The sequence below is a fragment of the Aplosporella prunicola genome, assembly GCF_010093885.1.
Source record: "Aplosporella prunicola CBS 121167 unplaced genomic scaffold K452scaffold_4, whole genome shotgun sequence".
NCBI classification, from domain to species: domain Eukaryota; kingdom Fungi; phylum Ascomycota; class Dothideomycetes; order Botryosphaeriales; family Aplosporellaceae; genus Aplosporella; species Aplosporella prunicola.
In genome coordinates, this window is record NW_022983532.1 from 1,160,569 (window position 1) to 1,187,310 (window position 26,742).

General features: G+C 55.6%; 10 protein-coding genes across 10 annotated transcripts; 8 read left to right on the forward strand and 2 right to left on the reverse strand.

Moving 5' to 3' along the window:
* Positions 1 to 1,232: 1,232 nt before the first annotated feature.
* K452DRAFT_305724 (uncharacterized protein) lies at positions 1,233 to 4,325 on the forward strand (the record flags this gene model as incomplete). Its single annotated transcript, XM_033542921.1, has 3 exons — positions 1,233 to 1,521; positions 1,583 to 3,149; positions 3,206 to 4,325. 3 exons carry the CDS (start codon positions 1,233 to 1,235, stop codon positions 4,323 to 4,325), a joined length of 2,976 nt encoding a protein of 991 aa, XP_033401477.1.
* Positions 4,326 to 4,609: 284 nt separating this feature from the next.
* Positions 4,610 to 5,518, reverse strand: K452DRAFT_315937 (uncharacterized protein). The gene is made up of 2 exons (XM_033543907.1): positions 5,158 to 5,518; positions 4,610 to 5,089 (listed from the first exon to the last, which is right to left on the reverse strand). The coding sequence occupies exons 1-2, from the start codon at positions 5,313 to 5,315 to the stop codon at positions 4,849 to 4,851; spliced, it is 399 nt and encodes a 132-aa protein (XP_033401478.1). The 5' UTR covers positions 5,316 to 5,518; the 3' UTR covers positions 4,610 to 4,848.
* Positions 5,519 to 5,556: 38 nt separating this feature from the next.
* Positions 5,557 to 7,877, forward strand: K452DRAFT_284145 (uncharacterized protein). The gene is made up of 3 exons (XM_033539900.1): positions 5,557 to 5,668; positions 5,756 to 7,195; positions 7,250 to 7,877. Exons 2-3 carry the CDS (start codon positions 5,782 to 5,784, stop codon positions 7,747 to 7,749), a joined length of 1,914 nt encoding a protein of 637 aa, XP_033401479.1. The 5' UTR covers positions 5,557 to 5,668; positions 5,756 to 5,781; the 3' UTR covers positions 7,750 to 7,877.
* A 282-nt stretch (positions 7,878 to 8,159) lies between these two features.
* On the forward strand, positions 8,160 to 9,758 carry K452DRAFT_284147 (uncharacterized protein). The gene has a single exon (XM_033539901.1). It carries the CDS (start codon positions 8,196 to 8,198, stop codon positions 9,498 to 9,500), a length of 1,305 nt encoding a protein of 434 aa, XP_033401480.1. The 5' UTR covers positions 8,160 to 8,195; the 3' UTR covers positions 9,501 to 9,758.
* A 3,236-nt stretch (positions 9,759 to 12,994) lies between these two features.
* On the forward strand, positions 12,995 to 13,638 carry K452DRAFT_125163 (uncharacterized protein). The gene has a single exon (XM_033535220.1). The coding sequence runs from the start codon at positions 13,140 to 13,142 to the stop codon at positions 13,491 to 13,493; it is 354 nt and encodes a 117-aa protein (XP_033401481.1). The 5' UTR covers positions 12,995 to 13,139; the 3' UTR covers positions 13,494 to 13,638.
* A 1,512-nt stretch (positions 13,639 to 15,150) lies between these two features.
* On the forward strand, positions 15,151 to 16,413 carry K452DRAFT_295341 (uncharacterized protein; the record flags this gene model as incomplete). Its single annotated transcript, XM_033541798.1, has 1 exon — positions 15,151 to 16,413. One exon carries the CDS (start codon positions 15,151 to 15,153, stop codon positions 16,411 to 16,413), a length of 1,263 nt encoding a protein of 420 aa, XP_033401482.1.
* A 113-nt stretch (positions 16,414 to 16,526) lies between these two features.
* Positions 16,527 to 17,406, forward strand: K452DRAFT_125174 (uncharacterized protein). Its single transcript, XM_033535221.1, has one exon. It carries the CDS (start codon positions 16,640 to 16,642, stop codon positions 17,195 to 17,197), a length of 558 nt encoding a protein of 185 aa, XP_033401483.1. The 5' UTR covers positions 16,527 to 16,639; the 3' UTR covers positions 17,198 to 17,406.
* A 1,726-nt stretch (positions 17,407 to 19,132) lies between these two features.
* On the forward strand, positions 19,133 to 19,943 carry K452DRAFT_284151 (uncharacterized protein). The gene has a single exon (XM_033539902.1). It carries the CDS (start codon positions 19,260 to 19,262, stop codon positions 19,695 to 19,697), a length of 438 nt encoding a protein of 145 aa, XP_033401484.1. The 5' UTR covers positions 19,133 to 19,259; the 3' UTR covers positions 19,698 to 19,943.
* Positions 19,944 to 23,552: 3,609 nt separating this feature from the next.
* K452DRAFT_295342 (uncharacterized protein) lies at positions 23,553 to 24,702 on the reverse strand (the record flags this gene model as incomplete). The annotated part of the gene is made up of 2 exons (XM_033541799.1): positions 23,553 to 24,219; positions 24,323 to 24,702. 2 exons carry the CDS (start codon positions 24,700 to 24,702, stop codon positions 23,553 to 23,555), a joined length of 1,047 nt encoding a protein of 348 aa, XP_033401485.1.
* A 998-nt stretch (positions 24,703 to 25,700) lies between these two features.
* On the forward strand, positions 25,701 to 26,591 carry K452DRAFT_315941 (uncharacterized protein; the record flags this gene model as incomplete). Its single annotated transcript, XM_033543908.1, has 1 exon — positions 25,701 to 26,591. The coding sequence occupies one exon, from the start codon at positions 25,701 to 25,703 to the stop codon at positions 26,589 to 26,591; it is 891 nt and encodes a 296-aa protein (XP_033401486.1).
* Between the last annotated feature and the right edge of the window lie 151 nt (positions 26,592 to 26,742).

Consider the following 26,742-nt stretch of genomic DNA (forward strand, 5'->3'; position numbering starts at 1 on the left):
CTTTGTAGTTCTGCTCCAATTTCTCAAAATTGTGCAGATGCTCGTCGTTGTTGTCGGCTTGCGAATCGCTCTTGACCTTGAGCTTTCTGATTTGGTCGCGGATGTCGTCCTCCTCTTCCTCCGACTCGTCAGGAATCTCGTCGCTGTCGAGATCCTCATCTTCCTCGTCATCCTCCTCCTCTTCCTCTTCGCTGCCCTCGTCTACGTCGCTCGCGCTCTCGGACTCGTCCTCGCTCTGCGACAAGATTCCCTCGAGCTTGCCGCCGTGGAATTCGTCGCCGGCGGCCACGTCCTCGGGAGGAGAGACATCCCGTGTGACGGCCTTCCTCTTCCTGCTCAGGGTAGTAGGGGGCATTGTGTTTGCGTTGTGCGCAAAAGTTGGTGTCCTGCGCATTGCTTGTCGGGAACTTTTTTCGATATCAGCACGTGAACGGCGCCATCTCGGCAGCTTGGCACCCGCGGGCAAAACCCTCGTTGGGTACCCTTCCAGGTTGGCCTCCACCTTCAACTCCGCCGCTCCGCGTCACTGCAGCTCAGAGGACTGATCTTCATCCCGCACCGTCAGGCCGACCTCGCTCTCAGACGCTCTAGCCTCTTTTCACTCGCTAGTGCCCCGTCGACTTTACTCACCACAAACTGCAGTAAACCTCACTCAGTCACTTGGCCCGCGAAGATGGCCCGCCGTCGCACTCGCTCACCTTCACCGACAGGAAGCGCCTATTCCAGGCGCAGCCGACGTGACGACGACCGCTATGCCAGAGACCGGAGGGATGATGCTGGCTACCGTCGCCAGCGCAGCCGTTCGCGCAGTGTTGATGTGCGTGTCCCTACTCCTTCCGATGTTGGATGCTGACTTGTCCCAGCGCCGCTACAATGACCGGCGGCGCAACCGATCTATAGATCGTCGTGAGTCGCGCAGAGAAGAAGATAGCTACCGACCTTCGCGCAACCGTTCGCGCGAGCGCAGACGTTCCAGAGACCGTTCTCCGATCCGCGACCGCAGAGACAGAGATAGAGATTACCGCTTCCGTGATGATTCTCGAGAGCGCGCTCGCAGACGGCGCGAGGGCTCCACCGACTCAAGACCTACTGCTAAGCGTGATGCTAGTCCAACAAAGTCGAAGGATCAAGCGCCGGCCAAGTCCTCAAACGCGTCGCCACCAAGCGCACAAGAGACGAAGGAGCAGGTGCTCGCGCGACGCCAGGCCAAGCTTGAGGCTTTCAAGGCAAAAATGGCCGAGAAGCAGAAGGAAAAGCAGGCGGCGGGAAACGCTGGAGCCGCGGAGAAACCGGCTGAAGGTTCTCCGACTGTCACCGCTCCGCAATCTCCTGTGACGACTCCTGCGGAGAACACTGCTGCCAAATCTTTCGCCGGGAAGTTCGATCCGAAAGCAATTGCTAAGAAGGCTGCACCTAGTTCGAACGGCGCCGGTGCACTTGGCATGGTTGTTGAGGTGCCGGTAACTGCTGCTAATTCGCAAGCTGACCAGACGAACACTAACGTTGTTGCTCCTACTACAGGTAAGCTTCCTTCTCACTACCCCTCTCGTCTATTGAGGGCCTGTATTGACAAAATATAAAGCACCGCAGTCTCTCCGTCCATTGAAAGTCGGTCGTAACGTCAACGGTTTCGGCCTTGGAAGCAAGACCGCAGATACCGAAAAACCCGGAAACAAACGAGCCCTTGATTTCGAGGACGATGAATCTTCGCGCAAAAAGCTGGGGAAGCTACCCACTCTCTTACCAGACGATTCTGGAACTCGCGATGATACTGCGCTCGCTAACGATGCTGTTGAAGAAGGCAATAATGATGCCGATATGGCAGATGGCGGAGACGAAGAGGAGAACCTCGCCGCTATGCGTGAAGCTGCGGCAAAGCGTGCCGAAGCTGAAAAGGGAGACCAAGACGAGAAGAACCCTTCAACAAGGTCCGATGGGGATGTCCAAATGTCTGATGCTCCTGAAAGTGAACAAGCTGCTCGTACCGCGTCCGATCCTCAAACCAGTAAGAACGAGGAAGAAGATGAAGAAGATCCGCTCGACGCGTTCATGTCTGGTCTCGACAAATCACTCAACGCGCCAAAGAAACCTGTCAAATCTCTCGCTCGCTCGGGACAGAAAGGTCCTGAACTCATGCTTGACGATGAAGGCGAACTCGCCGTTGATGAAGAGGCTAGCCCGGAGGATATCCTCGCGATGGCCCAGAAAAAGGCGAAGCAGAAGGAAGTTGTCGACGTCGACCATTCGAAGATGAACTATTCGGACGTCCGCTTCAAATTTTACACCGAACCCGAAGAACTGGCAGCGATGTCAGCTGAAGAAGTGGCAAGCATGCGTTTGGAACTTGATGGAATGAAAGTCTACGGCCAGCAGCCTCCCACGCCCATTCAGCATTGGGCCCAGTCTGGGTTATCAATCAAAGCCTTGGATGTGATCAACAGGCTCGGATTCGAGAAACCTACACCCATCCAAGCGCAAGCTATCCCGATTATCATGTCCGGCAGAGACGTCCTGGGTGTTTCTAAAACAGGATCTGGCAAGACTCTGGCCTTCGTTCTTCCCATGTTCAGGCATATCCTTGACCAACCTCCAGTTGGTGATCGCGACGGTCCGATTGGTATGATTATGGCTCCTACGCGTGAACTGGCCAATCAAATCTACCGGGAAATCAGGCCGTTCGCCAAGGTGTTGGGCCTCCGCGTTGTGGTATGCGGTGGTGGCGCGCCAATTAAAGACCAGATTGCCGAGCTTAAGAAGGGCGCAGAGATTGTTGTGTGCACGCCAGGACGTATGATTGAGCTGTTGGCTGCGAATAGCGGCCGTGTCACCAACCTTAATCGGATCACGTACGTTGTGCTTGACGAAGCTGACCGTATGTATGATATGGGTTTCCAGCCCCAGATCGCAAAGATTGTCAAAAATGTCCGGCCTAAGAGACAGACCGTTTTGTTCAGCGCTACATTCCCCAAGGCCATGGAGAAGCTTGCGAAGGAAGCCGTGAGCCCAACTGCGATACAAATTGTTGTTGGCGGACTCTCGAAGGTGGCTCCCGAGATCACACAAATCGTTGAGGTCAGAGAAGAAGAATCCAAGTTCCACCGTCTTTTGGAAATTCTTGGAGAACTTTATGATAAAGATGAGGAAGCAAGGTATGTGCTCACTCTGAAAAGTTTCTAGTCTATGTTCATACTAACTGCTTCCACAGGACTCTTATTTTTGTGGAACGTCAAGCAGGTGCCGAAGACTTGTTGAACATCCTGTTGAAGAAAGGATATTCTTGCGATTGCATTCACGGTCGTAAGGACCAAGAAGATCGCGACTCGGTTCTTCATGACTTCAAGAATGGCGCCGTTCCCATCTTGATTGCCACAAGTGTCGCGGCACGTGGCCTGGATGTCAAGCAGTTGAAGCTCGTCGTCAACTACGATGTGCCGAACCATTTGGAAGACTACGTGCATCGGGCCGGTCGAACTGGGCGTGCTGGTCAGAAGGGTACGGCAGTAACATTCATCACTCCGTCCGAAGACAGGTTTGCCCGGGACATAAAGGTTGCTTTGCAACAATCGGGACAACCTATTCCAGAGAAGCTTCAAGAACTTGTCGACCATTTCGGGGAGAAGCTGAAGGCCGGTAAAGAGAAGATCTACAAGGGCGGCTTCAAGGGCAAAGGCCTTGAACATCTCGACAAGGACCGCGATTCCGAGCGTCAACGTGAGCGGAAGGCCTACAAGTCTGGCGATGACGAGCAAGAAGAGGAGAAGGAAGAGAAGGAGTCCGAGATTGTCATTAAGGCGGCTGGTACTTCGACCGCCCAGCCAGCAGGCGTGCCTAAGGGCATCAACCTCGACGGTGAGATCATCGTTCACAAGCGCGAAGTGCCTCCTCCCGGCGCCAAGACCGACAACCCGATGGAAAAGGTTAGACAGGCAGTCAACAATATCGGCGACCGCCTCAACCAGAGAAACCAGCTCCGGCCAGGTCAACCTATCGACAACAAGGGTCCGGACGCAGGTGCATTCCATGCGACTCTTGAGATCAACGACTTCCCACAGAAAGCCAGGTGGGCTGTCACCAACCGCACAAACGTTGCCAAGATTCTTGAAGCTACTGGCACATCCATCACCACCAAGGGCAATTTCTATGGCCCAGGCAAGACGCCGGCCGAGGGTGAGCCGCCAAAACTCTACATCCTGGTCGAGGGCGAGACCGAGGTTGTCGTGCAGACGGCCATGCGCGAGCTTATGCGCCTTCTCAAGGAAGGCACGATTGCGGCAGAACACACCGAGGCCAGGCCTTCGGCCACGGGTCGGTATAGCGTTGTTTAGGGAACACCAGGTAATGCATAGACATTCTACTCCAAATATCCATGAATTCAAGATATCTACACTGACATCTAAGTTTCAAGGGTTGCATGTATCTATGATCAAGTGACAGGGGGGTGTTTCCAGTTCCCAACCCCTCCATCCTGCAGCAACCTTGTCAATACTCTGTTTTGGTAAGAGTCAAAAAAGACAAAGCGCGACCCATTGGATATCCCTTGACACAATGCTGCTGTATGTAAGTAGTTGGCGCCGTAGTCTAAGTTGGCCACGAATGCATGAGATGCTCGGGTTAAGTAGGTGATGTGCCGTGATTGAAGTATGCGACCAAAATAAATATTAGCGACCACTATGTGTCTTACCAAGTAGCTGCACGAGTGTCGATGTCGCGCAGAAATGCTAAGCTCAACAATGAACCACCTCCCTGGGTATCCAGAATGCGCCGCCTCCCATTACACTTTCGCCTAAGAAGTCCCTGTTCGCCCCGCAATATACCAATGTCCCCGAGTCGTCTCTCCCCCCTCATTCCTCAGACCAACGTGGTCAGCGCCGACAGCGCATGCGATTCCACCAATATGGTGTACAAATATGCGGAGCCGCCGAGGAGGGACGACTGGCTACGACATCGAGCCTCAATTCCAGGCCCTCGCGTCGGCCATCTGGTCGGCGTCCCTAGCTCTACGCTCGGCGTAGCTGGCCTCCTCGAGAGTTGCGCGGCCGGTCTTGCGCTGGGATTTTGTCGTCTTTGCCTGATGGGCTGCGGCGCGCTCCTGTTGCGAACGAACGAAGAGAAGGTTAGAGACAAGACGTCATTCGCGACGGGCCCCACTATACGCACCTCGGCGGCCCTGGCGGCGGCACTTCGCGGGTTGTTGTCGCCGTCGGGGGCGGACGCGCTGCCACCCAGCTTCCGGCCGTTGCCTTGCAATGCGCTGCGCTGGGCGGGCTGGCTGTGGCGCTCAATGTCGGCAGGGGCGGCGGGCCGGGCGGCGGCATCGTTTGTGGCCGAGGAGCCGAGGGTGCGACCGTCGCCCTGGAAGTTCTTTGAGCCTTTGGAGCAGAGGTTTCCCATGGTTGGCGGGCGGGCAGAGTGACGAGGAGGGGGGGCCTTGGGGCCTGGGGGAGGGATTGCGATGGGACGAGGCTCGGCTGCGGCTGGCAGGGCTGGGCAGATCGGCAGAGAGGGTGCGAAATGCGTGGCTGCTCATTAGCCGGTTCTGTTACACCTCCACCCCACGATCGCGAAAGAAGAAGAAGAAGAAGAATCGCATGTCGCGTGGAGAGGTGGGGTGCGAGTGTGTGACGAGTGCGACGAGTACGACGAGGCCCGCGTTCCTGGCGGCCGGTTGGTGGGTTTTTGCACCTTGATGGCGGCATTGCGCAACTCTTTATGCGAAAATCCTCCAGCAGCACCCGCTGACCAGCTGTTCTTTCAGACGCCCGATTATTTCTTTGCGACGCTATGCGCTCTCACTCGCCCGATCAGCTGGCCGGCTCTAAGCGCGACTTTTCGTCGTGCGACTCCAGGCCACTGAGCCCGTCCAAGAAGCCCTTTCTCACCTTGGACTTGAACAACTCGGACGAGTGCTCCATCGCCAATTGCGTCAACCCGCAGCACCTCCACAAGGACTTCTTCCCGCCTGACTGCCCTGCCCAGCACTGTCTGAGGCAGTGTGACAACCTTCCACCTACTCAACATTGCTCCGCGCCATGCTATGACGACGACGCCTGCGCTCACCTGCAGCTCTGCGAGGACCCGGACTGCCAGGAGCCTCAGTGCTTCGACGATCACTGTAACGTCGATGCCTGCACCAGCCCTGGCTGCCAGACTCCTGCCGATTGCCATGGCGACACCGTCTGTCTCGAGCCGCCATGTCCGCAGGGCAGTTCGTGCGAGCAGACCAACTGCATACCGCCCTCGCATGTCGACGACCCCATACTCCAGTCTCTGTATAACGACCTTGACGGTCATGGCCAGGGCTGCCACTGGGCCTCTCAAGTCCTGCCGCATCAGGACCAAGGCATGCCCTATCACGGCCACGGTCATGGATCCGGTCAAACCATTCCTCTCTGCTCCAACGATTACCTGTCCACAGATCCTGCCTGCTCAATGTCGGGTCAAGCTTTTCAAAACTGCTTCTATCCCAGCGATTGCAACTTGATGCAGTACAACCACATCAACAACTGTGGCTATGGGGCGCCGACGTGCTACGGCCCATTAATCCAAACGTGCAATGGCGGAGTTCCAACTCACGAACAGTTCGGAAACCCACAACAAAATGTGCTGGGCCAGTGCGTCTCGAACCCAGGCGTCTCCCAGAGACAGATACTCATGCGCCACGCGCCTCCATCGTCGTCACGCACGGTTGGGTGTACTCCTAATCCGGGCAACGTCGCGGCAAGTTCGGCGTCTTCTGCCATTAATTTCAATTTCAATTATTTTTCCCACAGAGACTGCTTCGAGCAGCCAAAGTTGACGGACCATCTCGATTCATGCGGGACGTCTCTGCCTCTTCATAGCTCAAACAAGAAAGCGGGAGTCGGGTTGGGTAGAGGTACTGAGGCCATCAAGTTCAAGTCGGAGCCTACCATCGATACCGAAATCAGCTCTACGTCGGAGGCCTCAATGGCTCCACTGTTTGTCGAAGGCAGCGTCCATGTCTGTTCGTGGGTCATACTCGAAGATGACGGGAAGCAGTGTCCTCTTCTCTGCAACAAGACATTTGGGTCGTCAAAGGATCTTGCAGAGCACATGAAGGATTGCCATACCGAGGGGAAGGACGGCAAGTACTGTTGCCAATGGCAAGGGTGCACTTCCGGAACGGATTTCAAGCAGTCTGGAAAGCTGGCCAGGCATTTTGCAATACATTCAAAATGTTTGTGGCCGCTTCTGGTGCTAATGTTGATGAGAAAGAAGCTGACGTTCCCAGACAAGCGATTCCAGTGCGAATGGTGCGAGAAGAGCTTCAACACAGCGCAGACGCTCGAGAATCACACCAACACGCACACGGGATCACGACCCCATCGCTGCCAGTATCCAGGTTGCGAGTACGCAGCGGCCACGGGCACGCAGCTCAAGGGCCACATCAATGGCAAGCACAAGCAGGAGAAGCGGTTCCAGTGCAAGCTTTGTAGCTTCTGCTGCACGGACTCGTCGAACCTGACGAAGCACGAGAACGGCGTGCACGGGGTGAAGGAGTACCGGTGCCTACACCCGGGGTGCGATTTTGATAAGACGAGTGAGTGGAGCACTATTAGGAAGCACTTCAAGGAGACGGGCCATTGCGCGGACTTGCTAGAGAGCAACAGCGCGGCACAGAAGAAGTACAAGAAGGCGGCGGTGGTCAAAGACCAGGCCGGGGTCATGGCGAATGGACGGCGAGCGCCGATCAGCCGGAATCGGACGAAGCGGAGCGAGAGCGATGCGTAGGATGATACTCTTACAGATGACGGCCTAGAGAGAGGGGGGCAAAGAGAGAAAAAAAAGTGGCTTTGTTAAAGCGATGGTGTTTGTGGCGTTGTTATTGCTTGCTTTATTTTTCTTTTAGCTAGATACCTACATATGGAGAGGGAACAATCAAGACAAACACCGGGCGTGGAGCACGTGACCTGGCGGGTGGATATCAGCCATCAGGAATTGCGGCCCAGCCCAGCCCTTCGCTTCCTGCACCACCAAAACCACCCCGCATATCGCCAATCAAGCCTGCCTGGCCTGACGGCTGGCCTGTTCTTTTGACCCTGCTCCGATCCCCGTCGCCATCGTCGCAACGAGCGCCAACCCGCGCGCGCGCGCCCAACCACAACAGACACTCAACACTCAACACTCAACACACCCAAGACGCCAACAACACACGACGACGCCGACCGCCCGCCGCCATGTCTTCCAGCTCGCAGGTCGCCGAGTCGTGGATCACGTCATTCTGCAATCTGCTCGGCCATGAGTACTTTGCCGAGGTGTCGGAGGACTTCATCGAGGACGACTTCAACCTCACCGGGCTGCAGTCGCAGGTGCCCATGTACAAGGAGGCGCTGGAGATGATACTGGACGTGGAGCCGGAGGAGGACGACGAGGATGACGAGGAAGAGGACGACGACGAGGACGACGACGAGATACTGGGCGACGACAAGCCGATGGGGTATCGGCGGGGCGTGGGAGGCGTGGGAGGAGTCGTCGGCGGGGGAGGGGCAGGAGCGGGCGCGGCAGAGCGGCGCCACCTGCGCATGGCGTCGGACCTGTCGGTGATTGAGAGCAGCGCGGAGCTGCTGTACGGGCTGATACACCAACGCTACATAACGTCGCGGCCGGGCATCCAGCAGATGGCCGAGAAGTACGAGCTGCAGCACTTTGGCGTGTGTCCGCGGGTGCACTGCAACGGGGCCAAGGTGCTGCCGGTGGGCTGCAGCGACACGCCGGGCCAGGAGACGGTCAAGCTGTTCTGCCCGGCCTGCCTGGACGTCTACACGCCGCCGAATTCGCGCTTCCAGACGGTCGACGGCGCCTTCTTCGGCACCACGTTTGGCTGCCTCTTCTTCATGACCTTCCCCGAGCTGGACATTGGCGCGCCCCGCCTCAACGCCCACGCCCAACAAGCCCACCACCACGCCCACCTGCACCCGGCCGCCGCCCAAGCCCAAGCAAGCGACGACCGCCTGGCCGCCCTGGCCGACTCGTCCAGCACCACGTCCAACAGCGTCAAGTCGCGCGCCTCATCCGCCAGCACGGCAACGACGAGCCTGCCCCCGCAACCGGCCCTCATCAACGGCGTAGCTCCGCAAAACCTCGCCCCGGGCCTGGGCCAAGGCAACATCTACGAGCCGCGCATCTACGGCTTCCGCGTCAGCGAGCGCGCGCGCTCGGGCCCGCGCATGAAGTGGCTGCGCAGCCGGCCCGCCGACGTCAACGAGCTGGACGAGGCGCGCATCTTCCACGAGGAGCGGCGCATGCTGGTCGCGGCGGGGGAGGAAGGCGAGGAGGAGGAGGACGACGACGACGACGACGCCGCTGAAGGCGAGGACAGCGCGATGACGGACGCGGCGACGGGCGTGCCGGTCCCGCCCAGGAAGAAGGCCGTTGCGAGACGGAGGGGTGCCGGCGCTGCGGCTGCTGCGGCTGCTGTCGCCGCTGAGGCCGGCGGTCGTGGCTCCCCGATGGATACGAATGGCGTCGGTGAGGCGGGCTGACTAGCTGTTGTGCCGTGGAGGTAGGGCGTGTACACTCGCGTGGGCTTACTGCTGGGTTCTTTCTCTCGGCACTGATGGGCATGACGGTGAGATGGAGGGTGGGTGGAGCGAGGAGGCTACCACGTCTCTTCTGTTGTCTCTACGGCGGCTGGGGGAGGTGGGAGGTGTGAATTCGGATGTGGGTGTGCAATGCAATGCTGTGCAGTGCAGTGCAGTGCGGTGCGGTGCGGGGGAGCAGATATACGATAGGTATGAGGGACATGTTCATCTTTGCTTTGCTACGTTATTTGATTTTGCTGCTGCTTGTGTTGGTGTGTGCTGGTGTGGTTGTGTGATTGCGGTGTGTCGACTGGGCCTTTTGGCTCTTTGTGGTGTGGTTTCTGCTCCTCCTCCATCACTACCAACAAAGCTCAGAGCCCTCGCCTCTGCAACTTGCATGTACCCACCCGCTCACTCCACTCCACCCTCCTTTTCTTCCTGGCCTAGCATGCATGCATAGCCAGCTTGCCAGGCAGGTCCATCCAGTCCAGTCCAGCCAAATCACTCCTTTCGCACCTTCGCCCTCATCACGATCACGAATGTCTATTCGTCTACCTATCTATCTGTCTCTGCCTCTCCCTGTTTCTGACTGGCTAGGTAGGCTGCACTCAGTCCCTGCGCCTACGAACCTACCTCCTTCTCAACTTACGTACCACTCCACCAAGGACCTAACAAAGACACACTCACATCACCCAGTTTTGCTTATAGCTATGGCTATATAGATATGCGGAATATATATAGCTATACGTAATATATATATATGCATACACATTTTTCTTCCACCAACACTCTTCACCGCTAACGCCTCCACCGCTCTTATTTTTTGTGTTGGGTGTAGGAGTACTAACGCATACTACGGCCCTCTAGGACGTTGGGTACTTACTTAGTAAAGCATCTCAGTGCAGGGCGGGGTAGGGTTTACGGTCACGGTCTAGGAGAGAAGGTGCGGGATGTAGGTGTGGTCTCTACACGCTAGCGCCTGCTTGCGGCTAAAAAGGTGCAAGGTGTGGTATTTGGTGCTTAGTTTATAGTTAGTAGGGTAGGGAGGTGGGATGGTTTGAGTTAAGTTGGGCTGGAGTGGGGGTAATTGGGGTGGTGGGGGGTGGGTTTGGGTTGAGGATTCGGGGTTTGGTAAAAGGAGGGGAGGGTGGGTGGTCGTAGGAGATTAGGGAGGTTGTTAGGGGTGTTAGGGGTGTGCGTATGGGTGCGTGTAGGGGTTGAGTGCTTGCTTACTTACTTACTAAAGGGTGGGATGGAACAGTTTAGGTTAAGTTGAGCTGGAGTGGGGAATGGTGGAGAGGTAGAGGGTAGGGAAAGGCATGGTTTACATGTTTGTGTAGGTGCTGCGTTCGTTTTTCTGTTTCGGCGTGATGCGGGGTTAGGGATTATATATGGAAGTAGAGCCGGTCTTCGTGTTTAAAGACTTAGGACCTAGGTCGTCGTTTCAGTGGCGCTGCTCTCTTTTACTTTTACTACGCTCGGCCCTAGCGGGACCTCCGCTGATGCCGTTACTACCACTAATGCCGCTTAAGGAAGAAGGAGACAGAACAGTAAGCGGATAAAGACGTATAAAAGTAACACATCTAGCATGTTAAGGACTAAGGGCACCCCGTTAAACACTTTACGTACCTAAGAACGCAGATCAGCTCGCTCACGATACTCTGTGCCAAGTCGAAGGTCTTCAGGGGGGACTTCGAGAATATTTTCAGATCTAGAATCTTCTGAGCAAACCCGACTTAGGATAAGCACGGACAGTATTAAAACAGACTGTCATCAGTTCCGATAAATGAAGACGATCATCACTAGTGTCTGGAGTCAGTGAGCACCACCTACCGCGTAACAAAGCCCATGCGCGGAGTAAAGGCCATCTTGCTGTTCGAAAGACCGCCCAATCCGGGCTCACGCGGCTTTCTCGAGCGTGTCTTTTAGTGGCCAGCAATGGCGTGGAATTTTGTTGTATGTAAGTGTGTTGTTTGCTGGAAATGATGACGCAGTTGGTCCTTCTGAGTGGAGTGGTATATTTATGCTCGTTGTGAGCTACTGATGCCTTTGGGCTTTGTAAACGCTTCTTGTTTCCTGTGTTTATGTGCAGTCTGTACTTTCGCCACCCTGATAAACGAGATTAGGCAATTGTCTTTATAAAGCTAGAATAGCAGTCCACTTATGAGAACATAAGTCAAGAGACCGAGTCGAGTACTTTAGTGGCCATGCATAAAGATATCTGACTTGATTCTGAACGTAACAACTTTGAGTTTCAATATTAGAAGTACAGCTTTGCTTTGAAATGCTGGGAAACTTGCGTGAATTTATTAGGCCTTTGAGTTCTGACTTTTACTGGAAAGGGCTTTTTTGGTGCTGTGTTGTGTTGTTTTTGTTTTGCTCTTTTTGTTTTTATTTTATTTTTTTTGCTGACACCAACCCTTAGCTGAACACGATTACTATAGCATGTAGGAAGATAGTAAGGTCTCTCCACAATACACAATTCCGTAAGAACGTGTATCACGCACGAACCGCATACGTGATGACGGCGGACAGCAGAGAAGTGCCCAGCAACTAGAAGCATAAATCAGTGAACAACACCCCAAGCATCAGAACAAACACAAGAAACCCCAAGATCCCTACAATGTTCATCACATCTAGTTAGTTTAACTATACACGAGGACAGCCTACCACTTACAGCACTTTGTACGACCTACATAAGCACTCTACGCTGTTGATCACTCCAAGCAACTCTGACAAGCCGTGCAGGTAGGTGCGACTGCCGATGACATATACTGAGTCACTTTGCGGCGCACACGACCGCCTCACTGCCAGTACCAACAATTTCGGGCAGCAAAGCACAGCTTTACGCTCCCAAAGCTCCATACCAACGCCGTCTTCTCTCGCATCCGCAGCAGCAACGGCATCAAAGAGACAGCACTACAGCGCCGCGCAGCCAAAGCCGCATCCATGCCCCCAACAGGCTCTAGAAACTCTCGTCCTTGCTTACACACCTAGCGAGAGCCTCATTGCCGGGAGCTGTATGTATGTATGTACGTGACACCACCTCACTAACGGCATGCGCGCCGAGCCCGATGAATCAGCACCGGCTTCTGGCTGCGCCTGCTGTCAGACGCGGCTATCACGACGTTAGATCGACGGGCGTGCTGGCTGGCCTGCGTGCCGTGTGCGCCGGCTGTCGCTTTCTGGGGCCCTTGCGTGCGGCTCTGTGCTCTGGCGACGTATGTACTCTGTCGACGTTTCTGCTTGGAGGTGCGGCGTTTTGGACGAGTTTTTTGCTGGTGCTGTTGGGTATGGAAAGGGGCATGTGATGTGAGTACGCTGTACTGTATGTATGTTGGATTGTGGTGAGGAATAAGGGGGCTAGGGAAGCATGGTGGTTGTTTGACTGACCCAGCCTCCTGCTGCCCACGGACAGGAGGACATCATCTCTTTAACCAACGCGCAAAAGAAAACAAACAAGCAAACACTCCCAGCCCACTTACCTAGTGAACAGCATAAGCAAACGCCAAACTCACCACCGCACCCCAACCGCAAACGAGTCCCACCACGACAGCGCATCACGTAATCCGCCCACGCGCCTACCCTTCCTCCGTAGGCATGTATACTCAGCAGCAAGCCTCGCACGCACGCACACACACAGCTAACACAACAGCAACCGCCCCCGCCCAGCCATCCGCCTTACCGCCTTACCGCCTTACCGCCGTAGCGCCACCCAACCACGCCCGCCTATCCCAGCCCTACCCACCCCGCCGGCACGGCTACGGACGCCAGCAACCCACCGGCAGCGTCGCACGGCGGCGCACAGAGTTTTCGCCTGCGACGTTGCACGCGGCGGCTGCAAGGGCTGTCTTGGTTTTTTATTATTTCAGCTTCTATGCTGTTTTCGGGGTTTGGTGTGGCGGGCTGGATGAATTGTGGCGAGCGCGTCGGGGTGAGCGGGAAGGGAGATGAGAAATAGAGAGGATGTGCAAAGAGAATGAGGGAGAACGAGATGGAAGCTGAGGGTGTAGGGGAGGGGAATGCATCCCTGCTGTTGCGCGTGGGAGATGTGCGCTGGGCGTGTTGATTGGCGCGGGTGGTTGGGTGTGGCCCCCCGGCGTGGGCGACGGGGCTGAGACATTAAGATTAGATCGAGTTGAGTGTGTCGCTGGGGACTATTGGGACAATCCATGCAGCGAGTGGCTACCTGCCCCTTTAAATGGCTGGTGGTGTTGGGGGGTTGCTTGTCTCTGGTGCGCGCTAATGGTGCAGCACTTCTTGCACATAGAGGGTAGACAGGCCGACACGAACCTGGCTGAGGGGTGCAGTAGTCTCGCTCGCACGACCCGATGGCATGCTATTAACAGCAGCACATGGCAATCCAGATCCACCGCTCCTGGTATGCGCCAAGTTTGCTCGACGACAGGCCGGTGGGAAAAACTCGCCGGAATGGGCGGACTGTAAGAGGGCGAAGGGTGCGTGCCTGCTGTTTGGCCTTCAAAGGGGACAACGGGCGGATCAAGCCTTGCTAGCCCGATATATTAGGAATCATGATAAGATGCACAGGTAGCACGCATTCCGTACGGAGTCGCGCAAACTGCACTCAGCCCCTTCGAACATCTTTTTCGCTCGTGAAAAGCGCGGTGGCGGGACCAACGTCGACGCTGTTTGGCCCCCTTCCCCCTTCCCTTTGCATGGGAGTCGTGAGATAAAGTCTATAATAATTCGCCGTTGATGACGCCACGTGACAGGCACAGCCACGCGAGCTGTCATGGTTATGGCGAGATGAGAATGGACCGATGGCCGGGCTGGCGGCCATTCCAATGCATGGCTCTGGATCCAAGTTGAGTGCGAACCCTGGCCGGCTTTTGGGCGTGCGTGCAGGCGGCCTGCAGCAAGCAACAACACTGCGCTCTTGGGCCCTCTGCAAATCGCTGACAGCAAAGCAAGGCAGGATGAGCTGGCTGCAAGCGGCGGAGCGGGCGGAATCCAGCCAGACGGGATGGAAGCTTGCTTTGGGCCAATGGCACAGTCGATTCTTCAGCTCTGGCGATTCCGAACACGGCAGACGGTCTCGCGACGAGGCAAGTTAGGCTCAATGCAAGAGTCCCTCGCTTTCAGCCTATCGCACGCAGCAAGTCGGGAGGGAAGAGACAGGCAAAAGCTGAGCGGGTCGCGCAAGGGCTGATGGAGGGTTGATTTGACGCATCGGGAGCACCGCAGGCGCGCTGACGGAAGCCATGATTATATTAAGCAAATTCGAGGAGCGTGACCAAGATTGTATTAATGTGAACAAAAAGGACCGGTGTGACGATCCTCCCCCAGAAAAAAACGAGGGGTTCGTTAATAAGTACCTACCACGTCGCGCCCACTGCTGCTGCCGCTGCTGCCCTGTTCGCGCCGCTTGCGTGCCGCCCGCCTCGAGACCTAAATTAACAAACATATACACCATCTTTCTTCGCTCTTCTTCCATAGCACACTGTCTCTCGCCACCGCCCTCCAATGTCAATCCCCAAGGCGCCGGTTTTCCTTCCTTTTCTCGCTGCCGAACCTCCCTTTACCTACACATCAATACGCGACCCACCTCTTTCATAAATTCCTCCACACTCCACACACAGCCTCTCCACACATGTACTCCACACAGTATCCCGCCCCGCCACCGGGCTACATGCCCTTCGACTACCGCACTCCGCCTGTCTCGCCCTCGCCCGGCGTCCATGGCTACTACTCACCTCGATATTCGGTCCACACCGCCACACCCTCGCCGCGAGCCTCGCCCAAGCACCATTCGCGACGCGCGAGCCAGCAGGATCTCCCAAACTACGGCGCGTACACGTTTCGCGTGCCTTCTCAGTACTACAGCACCGCGTACTCGACTCCCCGGTACGCGTCTCGGTCTCGCGAGTCGACGCCGCAGCGCAGTGACTTTGTAAGTGGATCAACTCGCACGCGGCCCCGAAGTCGAAGCTACCGCGACCCCGACGGCGCGGCCAGTGGCGGGGACTGCTCGTGCAAGCACTGCCACTGCGGCGACAAGAATCGCACCGGCGCTCGCTCGCAATACGGCCACCGCAAGGTGGTGGTTGACGACGCCGACGACGATGTGTACGACGACTACGCCTATCGCACGCCGCCTCCGCCGTACGAAGCGCACACCAGCTACAGAGAAACTTACAAGCCCTTCTACGATCAGGTCCCAACCTACACCGAGTTCGAGGCCACGCCGCGCCCGCGTCCGCGCCGCTCGTCGCAATCGGCGCGCTTCTCTCAGCAGCAACAACAGCAAACGCCACCGCCCAAGCGACCCTCGTCAAGCACCAAGGCGCCCCCACCGCAGGCGACGGAAGAGGACGCGCGTCGCGCGGGCATACCGGCGGGCTACTCGTACAAGAATTGGGACCCGACGGAAGAGCCAATCATGCTGCTCGGAAGCGTCTTCGATGCCAACTCGTTGGGCAAATGGATCTATGACTGGACCGTCTTCCACCACGGGCCAGCGACGCCCATGTCAGAGGTCGCGGGCGAACTCTGGCTGTTGCTGATCCAGCTGGCGGGCAAGGTCAGGCGCGCCGAAGAGTGCATGGCCAAGATCCGCAAGCAGGAGAGCCGCGAGCTGGTGGGCGATTTCCTTGAGAGTGGCGAGCGCCTGTGGTCCCGCTTCTCGAAGCTTCTCAAGGCGTGCGAGAACTACATGTGGCGCGCGGCCAAGCGCGAGAATGGCGACAAGAAACCCGTCTCCATGGGCAAGAACAGCGGGTGCGAGTTTGTCGACTCCATCTTTGGCCGCGACCGCGAGCTCGAGAAGACGGAGAAGCTGATGACGGGAATGCGCCTCTGGAGCATGCGTTTTGACGCTAACTGCGAGGACATTCTGCGCTATCCTTCTGCCTAGGCAATCGGTTCTCTGCCTTCTCTCTGGCACGGAACCTCACACACTATACACTACACTACTACACAATTATTCCCAACCATCACCACCACCCCACTACTGCTACCAAAAGTTCCCCATATTCGGTTCTACCACTGTCTGATTTCCGCAAAGATACCACTTTCGCGTTCCTAGCAAGCCTTGTAATCTCACCACAACTTACCACCAAATACCTACCTACCATTCCCAGATGTTGTTTGTCCGCCGATGCCTTGTCTTGGTTATCTCGTGCTTCTTTTTTTCTTTTTCTTCTCTTTCCTCCTTGTCTTCTGTACACCACCACACAAACACCAGGCGGAACGGGGCCAGTCAGTCAGTCAGTCAGTCATGCATTCCAGGCGCTTTCTCTCAGTCGAGTTCAGTCGGCCACGGTAAACCATGTCAGACCAAGCCAACTCGGAGTCTCTCATCACGGCGTCTTTCAGATATCCCAGCGACAATGACGGCGACGGCGGCGGCAGCGGCGGCGGGGGAGGCGGGGCGCTGGCAGCGGTGGAGAGAGGAAAGGGAGGGGGTTGGGAAGAAGGAAATCCATCGCCGTTACCGTCGCCGTCGCCGTTGCCGTCGTCTCGCCACAGGCTTTTCCATTCATCATCACTACGCCACCACCATATTGCTAGATCAATACATCTTAATCGCGCAAGCACCCCCCATATCGAACACTCTCTCTACAATATCTACGCTTCTGCCTACTGAATCCCCTCCCTCGCTCGTTCTCGCTCTCGTTCCGTGCCGTGACGTGATGTGACGTGACGTATGTATGTATGTACGTACCATGCTACCTATCTATCCTCGCTCCCTCGCTCGTACGGCACACGGCCCACGTCTCACGGCTCACCCGCGGCTTTGGGTTGGGTCCGGGTCCGGGTCCGGGTTTTGCTTTTTTGGGGTTGCTTGCTTTTTCGCTCGCTTCACACACTGCTTTGGCTACCGTGGCTACCTACCTAGTTACATACATGCGCACGCACGGCGTTATGTGTGGGGCGTGGCGCCTACATACATACACAGTTGCTTTTTGCCCCCCGCCCCCTTTCGCCGGCGCGGTGGACGCGTGATGACGACCGATGGCGGAGGTAAGGGGGCGTGGGGTTGAGGTTGGTGTGGGGGGGTGCCCCTTTGCTGCTGCTGCTGCTTTCTGGCTAGTTACTGCGCTCGCTCAAGCGAAATGGACGGTGCGTGCGTGATGTGTTTTGTTTCGTTTCATTCAGTCAGGCAGGCAGGCAGTCAGTCCAATGCTCGGCTCTTGTGTGGGCGGGTAGGGTCGGCGTCGGCGTCGGCGTTGGCTCACGTCCATGCATCAGTGAGTGTGGGCGTTTTATTTGATAGGTAGGTAGGTAGTTATTGGCTGTACACAAGATAGACATGACGATGTTGCCGAGTTATTGGCTTGCGGCTTGGAGATGCTCGCCAATGGCTGCGCTGCTCGCTGCTCGCTCTACATATATAAGCAAGCCACTATCACTTCCATCTCTTCTTTGCGCGGTGCGTGCTGTCACTGTCATTGTCATTATCACAGTCATTGTCACTGTTGCGTGTGCTGGTAATAGCTTCGTCACTGTCACTGCCACTGGCACAGGCACAGTGGCACTACCTAGGTAAACGCTCATAGCCGCCAGGCGTTAAGCATATGGTCACGATGAAGGGGTCACGGTCACGGCCGCAACCACAATCACAGTCACGATCGCTCACAGTATTAGAGGCGGCCGGCTCCGGCGTCGAGATGCGTTCCATTGGAGAGGGGTGTGTGTGCGAGGGCGACGGGATTGCGACTGGATATTGGGGGATGGGGAATGAGAAGAGGGCGCGAGGGGCTGTGGTTGGTCCGATAAGCTGGATTTACGCCCGGCAGGGCGCGTGGTTGGGCGGGGCGGGGTGATTTGTTCTCGTTTTTTGAGAGGCGGGCAGGGGTGGTTGGGTGGGAGGGGCTGCTCGCTCGCTTGCTTGGTGTTGACACGGGTGGGTGTGTGATGGATCGGGCTCGTCCTTGTCTCCGTCCTCGTTACTTAGGTACTTACGACTAGGTAATAACATCCGCTCCAATAATCCAATTAAGCAGATAGATGATGGCTACGGATTAGCTTAAGCTGACTATCCTACCTACCGACAGGGAGCCAGATTGCCAGATAGACAGGCACGCGCGCCCTTTCTTTCCTTTCCTTCCTCCTCGCCCTGCCTTCCTGGCTGGCTAGCACGTGCGCCGTGCGGGGCAGGACAGGGCAGGTGAGCACCGACCTAGGACCTTTGGCGGCGCGGAGGGCGTGCGCCGCTGCGTGGGTGCGTGGTTCACGAGCAGACGAGCTGGCGAGTAAGCAAGTGAGTTCGTGTACATACCTAGACGCCTACCTCGGTAGGCAGGTAGGTAGGAGTGTGGCCGTAGTTGGCAGGTACGAACATACTTACCGAGACAGATGTCGCTACCTGAACTTAGTAAGGTGGTTCGCAAGGTAGGTAGGCGTTCGCTTCAGCGCATTCCGGACCCGCACGCCTGACAGGTATGGCGAGACAGCCTCGCCACGCCACGCCCTCACCCTACCCTACGTAATAACTAGGTACAGTACAGTGGAGACCGCCGCGCGCAAACCACGGCCCGGTATGGAGCGAGCACGCCAGCCCTTTCCCCCCGCGCGCGTCTATCCCGCTCTTCCGCGCCCCACGCCGCGCCCGTGTCTGCGTCGCTCTTTTCGCGGCACCGCGGGATCGGCAGGCAGCGCTGTACATATGTAGGGCGACGAAGCAAGCTGCAGCAGTGCCGCCCGCGGCTGAGGCCTGGGCGCGAGAGTTCGGCTGCAGCTCGTGCCGCCGTGGGCTGGATGGGCGGTGGGAATGCGCTGCTGGGCTGCTGGGTCTGGAATGCGTGCGCGTGCGAGAGAGTGGGCGAGTACGCTGTGGCACGCGAGGAATGCCACGGCGCTGGTTGTATGCGCTGCACGCGCCAGTCGGCTCGCGGGTTGGCGTTTCGGGTCGGGATGACTGCCTGTACGGATTACGGGTTTTTTGCTTTTTCGTCTGATGGCGTCGGCGTTGGCGTCTCTTGTTGCTTTCTACCTCCACACCTACGGCGCGGCACGGAGCGCGGGAGCGCGGACGCGGGACGGCGCGGTGCGGACGGGCGGGCGGCGCCGGCGCCGGCGTGGCCCCGCTACCACCCTTTGTTGGGACTCACACGACATACAGCATTCCAGCATTCCAACCAGTCTCGAGCCCGCAAACGCTCTCTTGTACCCCCTCTCTTTTCTTCCCTCTTTTAGTAAAGGAATGCAGCCACACGACCACGGCACCTAACAAGCGTGCATCGCGTCCATTCCGGGCGCGGCAAGCCTGCTCGTCCCGATACCGCAGCCCGGCCCATGCCGTCGCTCGGAGAGTTGGGCTCCCGTCTTACGGACGGACGGCTGACTACGCTGTATGCGTATGTCCTCATGTATGTATGTGCGCGCGCATGCACTGTACCTACGGACCGGGTTGGTGGGTGGAGTAGGTAACTGCTGTGGACGTCGTCAGCAGGCATAGGTAGGTGGGCAGACTACCTAGGCGGCTGGCAGACGGCTGCTAACGCTGCCGACGGATCTACCCTACCCACTCACCTACAGCGAACGAGGCAGCCATACCTATGCACACCCGCCTCACTGCCGCGTCCTCTCACAACCGTCACCACCACCACGACCGCGACTACCCCTTCAGTCACGCACCCCTTTCCCTCCGCTGACAGCGCAACTCATGACCCCCAGCCCAGCTCCTCGACTACAGCTCCAGCGGCTCCAATAGCGTCACGCGCGTGCTTTTGCTTGCGTTTGCCGCATTGACTGATTGATTGAATCAAGCAACGCGTTTCCGCGCGCGCGCGTGCCTGGCTCCTTCCCCGTGCCATGATGGTGCATACATACATACATACATACATACATACATATGCAGCCGCTGTCCGAGGCCCAGGGTTCGTGTGTGTGCTTTGTACGCAACTAATGCTGTGCTGTGGTGGTGCGGCGTGGGCGGCGGAGACGGAGTGGGGGCGTGGGGGTGCTGGAGTGGTGCTGGAGGTGGTGCAGGGAGCGAGTATACGCGCATGGCAGAAGCAGCGTCTTCCTCCACCTAGCCCGGCCGCCTGGCTCTACGCTAATCTGCGCATACCTATTCGTATTACCTACGGCAAGCGGGCCAGGACATCGGCGGCGGAATCCCACCCGCTCACTGCCGCTTAGACGCGCAGAGCCGTTCCACGCGCGGCTCTTGCGCTGTGGCGCCGCTGCGGACGAAGAGTGAAAAATACGGCGAGGAGCGGGTGGCACGGATGACGGACGCGCAAAGTAATTCGGGAGGAAAACTCGGAGAAGGCGCACCATTGATGCCCGGAGTGCGAGGGGTATCATGCAGATTTACATAGTCACTTCGCTCATCGCTGCCTACCATGTGTGTTTGGCACAACTTACAAGCAATGGCTGGCTCACTGTACGTCATCATCGACATCGCGTGCGGAAGAGCAATGGTACCGGCTTGGGGTGGCCTTTGTTGGCGCCGTGCTCTGTTGGTGGTGCTTGTCGTCTTTTGACGATGATGATGCTCGCCGTTGCTTTTGACGAGCGGAGACGGGTTGTAGAAGGAGGTATAAGCTCGTCTGCGGCTCGTGTCTGATCTGCTGGAAGTTGGAGTTTCTGAATATCAACCATCCAGATGTCTTCCGGATCGTTGCTTGCATCTTGGATGTAGCCGCGGAGGACGCGGTCGGTGGTGCTAGTGTCGATGGGTGTTGAGGAGCTTGTGTGGCTTATATACGATAAGCTACGCGGCCGGACTTGTCGTTTAGACGGTTTAGTTCTAGTTCAGTTTTGTCTTGGGCATGTGTCTGCCATTAAGGTGCTATGACTAGTAAAACTTAAAAATTTTACCCGCGTCGAAGTTGCTTCAGGAAGATGGCACATTCTTGACTGTTCTTGCCCGCCTTAGGCCAGTCCTCCTGCTTTCAGTTGTTGATCTCGTATATCAAATCATTTTACTGTTCTCTACTTTTTGCTCTCTTTGAAACTACGTACTGTCTTCGTCACTGACAGGACATGCTTGAAAACTAACGTCAATTACATCGGAAAATCACGCGTAGGAAGAATAAGCGCCACAGGACTGTCGCCGACTTGGTATAGTACCTTCTTTGTAAGTTTCTCGATCAACGAGTTCTCGGGATCTATTGTTCCGATTCGTGATATACACCAAACCTCCCATGGCATCAGTGGATCAGTGAGCGCTGGAGCTCGACTTGTCTTGCACGCAAACCACTACACATGCCAGCTCTCTACTTTGACTTTTAGGCTGATCAGCTCCGGCATCAGTCCATGATGCTCCAACCGCGATTCTAGCAAAATGCACCGCCGCCCACTTGGGGACTTGCGTTGGCCCCTCCACCGCCGCTTCCCGCAGGTATTACTGCCGATACCAAGGGTAGCCGCTTCAAAAATGGCTTTCCTATCCCCGCGAACCTACCACTCTCGACGAAGCTAAGCTTATTATGGCTTAATTGGGCCAGCCCGGCACGCTGCCTACCCGCAACGATTGGATGGCAGAGCTGTTCCAGCAAGTCCGCCTTCTTAACGGCATCCTTGGCCTAGACTAGTACAGCTTTCACTTAAGCGGGAAGAAGTCAACGACCTGAGCTGTGGGCTATGATGACGGACGACGAAATCGTCCCAAGGTGGCGTTTGCTATCTTCAAGTGTCGACAATGAGTTTCATCTCTTTCGAGAGTGAAGGCTTTCTTGTTACTGAGAGAAGAGACTAGAGATATACCGTAGCACGCATTTGCATACATACACATAGTGTATTGAGACAGCAGGTTTGAATGTATCCCTTTAAACAGTTGCGGGACCTAGATCTTGGGCATATCCAAGTTGAATTCGCGGGATGTTTCTCGCGTAGCGAGTGTGGAGTGTAAGTGCAGAATGCGCGATGGCATACAATGACGAACAGCGTAGCTTTAAGTTGTACGAGACGGCACTGATGTCATTAGCAGCAAGAAGGCAGACTGTCGACGGTTCTCGGGTCGACGGCGAGTAGATGGTTGCGCTGTTCGGTGGCAGGACAATGGTGGTTGTTGGAACTGGATCGAAGGAGGGTTGATTGAGCAGAGAGAGCTCCCAGCTGCGGATATGAAGGCAACCGGGTTAATTAATAGTGCTGGCGGGTTACTAGTATGCTCTTGACAGTAGTGCCGCACTGTGATAGGCCGCTTGCTGAGCTGGTGGTGACGCCGGCGCTGCGCTGCCTCATCTGTAACATGAGAACGCCAAAGCTCTTGTTGGCATTATCTGAAGTGTCCTTAGTCTACTTATGACGATGTTAGCGCCCTAGCGCAGCAGAAAGCACAAGCACTGTTGCTGGGGTTATAAATCACAAAGGCGGGATTGTTTGTCAGCGGAACACCCGGTGAAGTGGCGCGGTTGGAGGCGACTTGGATATCACGCAAGTGGAGCAAGTTCGATTCCCGTCACAGAGGGCTAGTAAGTTATTTCAATAAAATCTTATTCCTCCGTAGGATTTTCTCTCCGATTGCAAACAGTTGAGCGTTACGCTCCATCGAGAGTTTTTTGCTCTTTTGTTCGTCTCCATGGTAATGTATAGATTATTGCTTTTTGAATATATCTCTTTAACTGTGCTTCTCAGAACCACTACTGTCGAGTTCATTTTGCCTTTTCCTGTTGTTGTGTGCAAATATCCCGTCAGACGGCGAAGTTGTTTTCTATGACTACCATCACCACTACACCTTCAAGGTTGAAGACTTTTTAATCAAGCTAGCAGGCTGCTAAATAGGTAAAGGGCTAAAAAGAGTGATATTCTTTCGCCCTGTGGTTAGAACTGGCGTTTACTGTCACACTCATTCGCTTCGTACGTCACTGTTTGTGCGAAGATGGCTTAACGGCTCAACCTGCACCTGCAGCTCAACATCGACAACTAACACTGATTTGACATTAGTAACTATTTTATAAGCTATGTTTCACACATTCGTCCTAAATAAATCCTTAACAATCCTACACTGGCACGTTGTGCAGCGCAAAAACGAAGGGAAGCCCAAACACGCACGCCGTCAAACTCATCTCAGCCAACAGGCCGCAAGACGAGACCTATCTATGCCCGGAAGCTGAACCCTCCCTCCTCACTTGACCCCTGCCTTTCTACCCCGTCTCCCTCTTGCTTCTCATCCGCACCAAATTTTACCGCCCCCGACTCCAATTCCACATGCCACGCCGTACCCCCCGTATCCAACTCTGCGTATCGCGCTGTATCGTACGAGTCAAGCTCACGTGGTGCTGCCGGATCAGCAGGTGCCTCCACACACTGCTCCCCCACCTTCTCGTGGTATACGGTCACAGTGTCTTCAGGCGAGTGACGACCGCGGCGTCTACGGCGGAGGAAGAAAGCTATTGCAGCCAGCAGAGCAAAAGCTGCGAGAGTAACACCCACGCCAATACCGGCCTTTGTCCCCGTGGAAAAGGTCTTGCTGTCAGTGTCATGGCGCTGGGAGGGTTCGGAAGCGGAAGCGGCTGTGAGATTGGAAGCAGGTGTAGTCGAGGCAGGCAAGTCAAAGGCGCGCCGGTTCAGCTGGAAGAGCGGCGCGTGCAGCACCACGGTAGAGACGGTGAATACACCATCCTGCGTCATCGGCACCGTCCAGACCCCGTATTCCTGCGACTTGCCGCTCTCGCAATATACTGCGGTGAAGGTTGCCCCCGCCGATGCATCTCTCCGGCACGTCTGGATTCGCTTGTGCCATTTCATATCGCAAGAAAAGCCTCTGCCATGGTAATGACCCTTCGTCAGCCATTACAAGATTCCATGCTCCAACTCCACGGGAACAGGACTCTCAGCGCCTGGTCTCTAGCTAAGCATTTACTCACGTAGGGCAGCATCCATACACAGCCTCGTCCTCATCGAACGCAAACTGGAACGCAAACGAAGGCACGTTCCTTCCGATATCGCTGGGCGTCGCGCCAGCCGCACATGCGGTCGTATAGCCCACAGGGCACACAAGACCCGGCGAGTAGTAGCCCCAGCCATTGAGTGGAGGTGCGGGCGCGCTGGTCGTAGCAGTGGGCCAGCACGCGTTGTCATCCTCAATGACGTCGTGGCATCTTTGGGCTTGCCAGGCTAGCGCCCAGCTTGATTTTGTGTGCCGGTATTCATTGAAGATGGAGCATCCTTTTGGCTGGGTGAAGGTTGTTGTTAATGGGCCGAGCACCGTGCCGGATTGAGGTGTTGTTTCTGTTGTTGAGGTCATAGTGAGGGAAGATTCGAGAGGGAAACTTGGTAGCTTTCTGGAGATGGGAGAAGGACTGCTTTATGTTTATCATGCAGCCATCCGCGGTCAGCCTTATGCTGCGGAATTTAGGTTAATCAGGCTAATTTGTTAGCATATCCAGACTGATAATAATATTTTTCAAGGCGAAGGTTAAAGCTCCTCCCTGGTTTTATTGAAAAGTCTCCCATTACCACCCGGTCTTCCACAACCGCCTGCGAACATTCATGCAACACCTTCGTCGAACACTATAGTTAGATACCTCTATGCATCACTTATAGTTTAGGCACCTCCATAAGTCACTTGTCGCCCCTCCTTACCTCCCGCAGGCATCAGCTACCTCCGTGTGACCGTAGTCCGTTGCACGAACTAGTAACGCTGAGCAACAAGTAACACGCGGAGAGGTGTTTCGGCTGAGACAAGCGCGATTTTGGAGGCGAAGTTTGAAGAATGCTGTATTAGGCCGGCTGCGGATTCTCTACTAGGCACGCACTGAGTCCGCGGTCGGAGAAAAGGATTTTATTTTCTTTTGGTTTTTGGCGAAAACAGCAGGTGTCAGTTAAGAGGTATACTATGTCGGCTACATCACAGCCTGATGTGTTGAAAAAATTGGTTCCATACGGCTGGCACTTGTCGATCTAGAAGTCAGTGAAGTTCAAGTACATATAATACCTTTTGGCGCTCGACTACTGGTGTGTCAAGGGATTGACGTTGCGCATATGGATGTGTAATACATAGAGAAGGTGAAACAACAAGCCTGAGAATCTCATAAATTGGCATTCAATGCGATATCGCAGACCTGCAAACCCCGGATCATCATCATGGCTTACGCGTTACCGGTTTTGGTTAGCGAAGTTGTTTAGTCAGCCACCAGCTATCTTTCCTTCAGTCGCTTGTCTTTCCGACGAACTACCTCTCACTATCACACAACCTGGTCAACTGCACGACGTTTGGGCCAGATACTCGGCCCGCGCTCCAACATGGAGACTCCGGCTTCATCTGAGGATGGAAATGACAAGATTCTATCCGACACTGTGTCTGCATTCACCCCCGACACCGACTCTGTTGCTGCCCTATCGAGTTCCATGAGAGACACCGGTATCACTGTCACCCACCCTGACGACATTCCCCTTCCGAATATTCGCAAGCTCGAAGGACGCAGTCAATGGCTCTCCTTCAAAAATGAGATCATCCAATCTCTCAGTGTCTCCAACTCTACAGGCTACCTCATCGGCCAGATTCCCCCAGGCGGAACTGAGCTATGTGACCAGCATATAAAGTCCTGGCTATACAACTCTCTCAGCCCGACCCTGCAGAGATCTATCCTTCAGTACCTCCATCCCTACGTACCGAAAGATCATACTACCAAGGATTTCTGGGACGCCTTGCACGCGGCCTACAATGGGTCATGTCATAAATACCAAGCTTTTGCTAAGTTCATGAAGCTGTCACGTTCCGATTACAGCAGCGTCAGAGACTTCACTACGGCACTTATACACAGCCTTCTGTGCTGTTGGGAACTTGGCTTCAAGATGGACGAGTTGGCGGGTATTGTGAAGTTAGTGGAAGAGCTTGACGCCGAGCGCCCTACATGGTGTGACGAAGTTTGGGAACAGACAATGGATGACGACAGTTATTCCTTCCGCGAATTGATTCAGCAAGCCAACGATGGGGTTCTTTCTATCGCCGAACTTCCAACAAAGTCACCTGCAGATACGACTACAGAGTCCACACCATACTCGAACGACAACAAATGCTCTCACTGCGAAGGCGCCCACAAGATCAACCGTTGTTGGTATCTTCACCCGAATCAACGCCCGAAGAAGTGGATTCCGAAGAGAGGCATCTACGCGGTTCCAGCGAAGGGATAGCGACAACAACAAGGTGGACTACGATGAGGGAATCAGGAAGAGATCGATCTTCTACAACATCCTCTTATGGAATAGGAGGATCCAAGCTGTCTGAGTTCACTTCTTGATCAATAACTTTGCCCTGAGTAGCTAGTATCTCCTCAAATACATG

Coding starts and splice junctions, on each gene's coding strand:
- K452DRAFT_284145 (XM_033539900.1), top strand. CDS start 5,782: ATGCGCTCTCACTCGCCCGATCAGCTGGCCGGCTCTAAGCGCGACTTT. Junction 7,196..7,249: donor TTTTGCAATACATTCAAAAT/GTTTGTGGCCGC, acceptor TGACGTTCCCAG/ACAAGCGATTCCAGTGCGAA.
- K452DRAFT_315937 (XM_033543907.1), bottom strand. CDS start 5,315: ATGCCGCCGCCCGGCCCGCCGCCCCTGCCGACATTGAGCGCCACAGCC. Junction 5,090..5,157: donor CCGCCGCCAGGGCCGCCGAG/GTGCGTATAGTG, acceptor CGTTCGCAACAG/GAGCGCGCCGCAGCCCATCA.
- K452DRAFT_284147 (XM_033539901.1), top strand. CDS start 8,196: ATGTCTTCCAGCTCGCAGGTCGCCGAGTCGTGGATCACGTCATTCTGC.
- K452DRAFT_125163 (XM_033535220.1), top strand. CDS start 13,140: ATGTATACTCAGCAGCAAGCCTCGCACGCACGCACACACACAGCTAAC.
- K452DRAFT_125174 (XM_033535221.1), top strand. CDS start 16,640: ATGTTGTTTGTCCGCCGATGCCTTGTCTTGGTTATCTCGTGCTTCTTT.
- K452DRAFT_284151 (XM_033539902.1), top strand. CDS start 19,260: ATGGGCGGTGGGAATGCGCTGCTGGGCTGCTGGGTCTGGAATGCGTGC.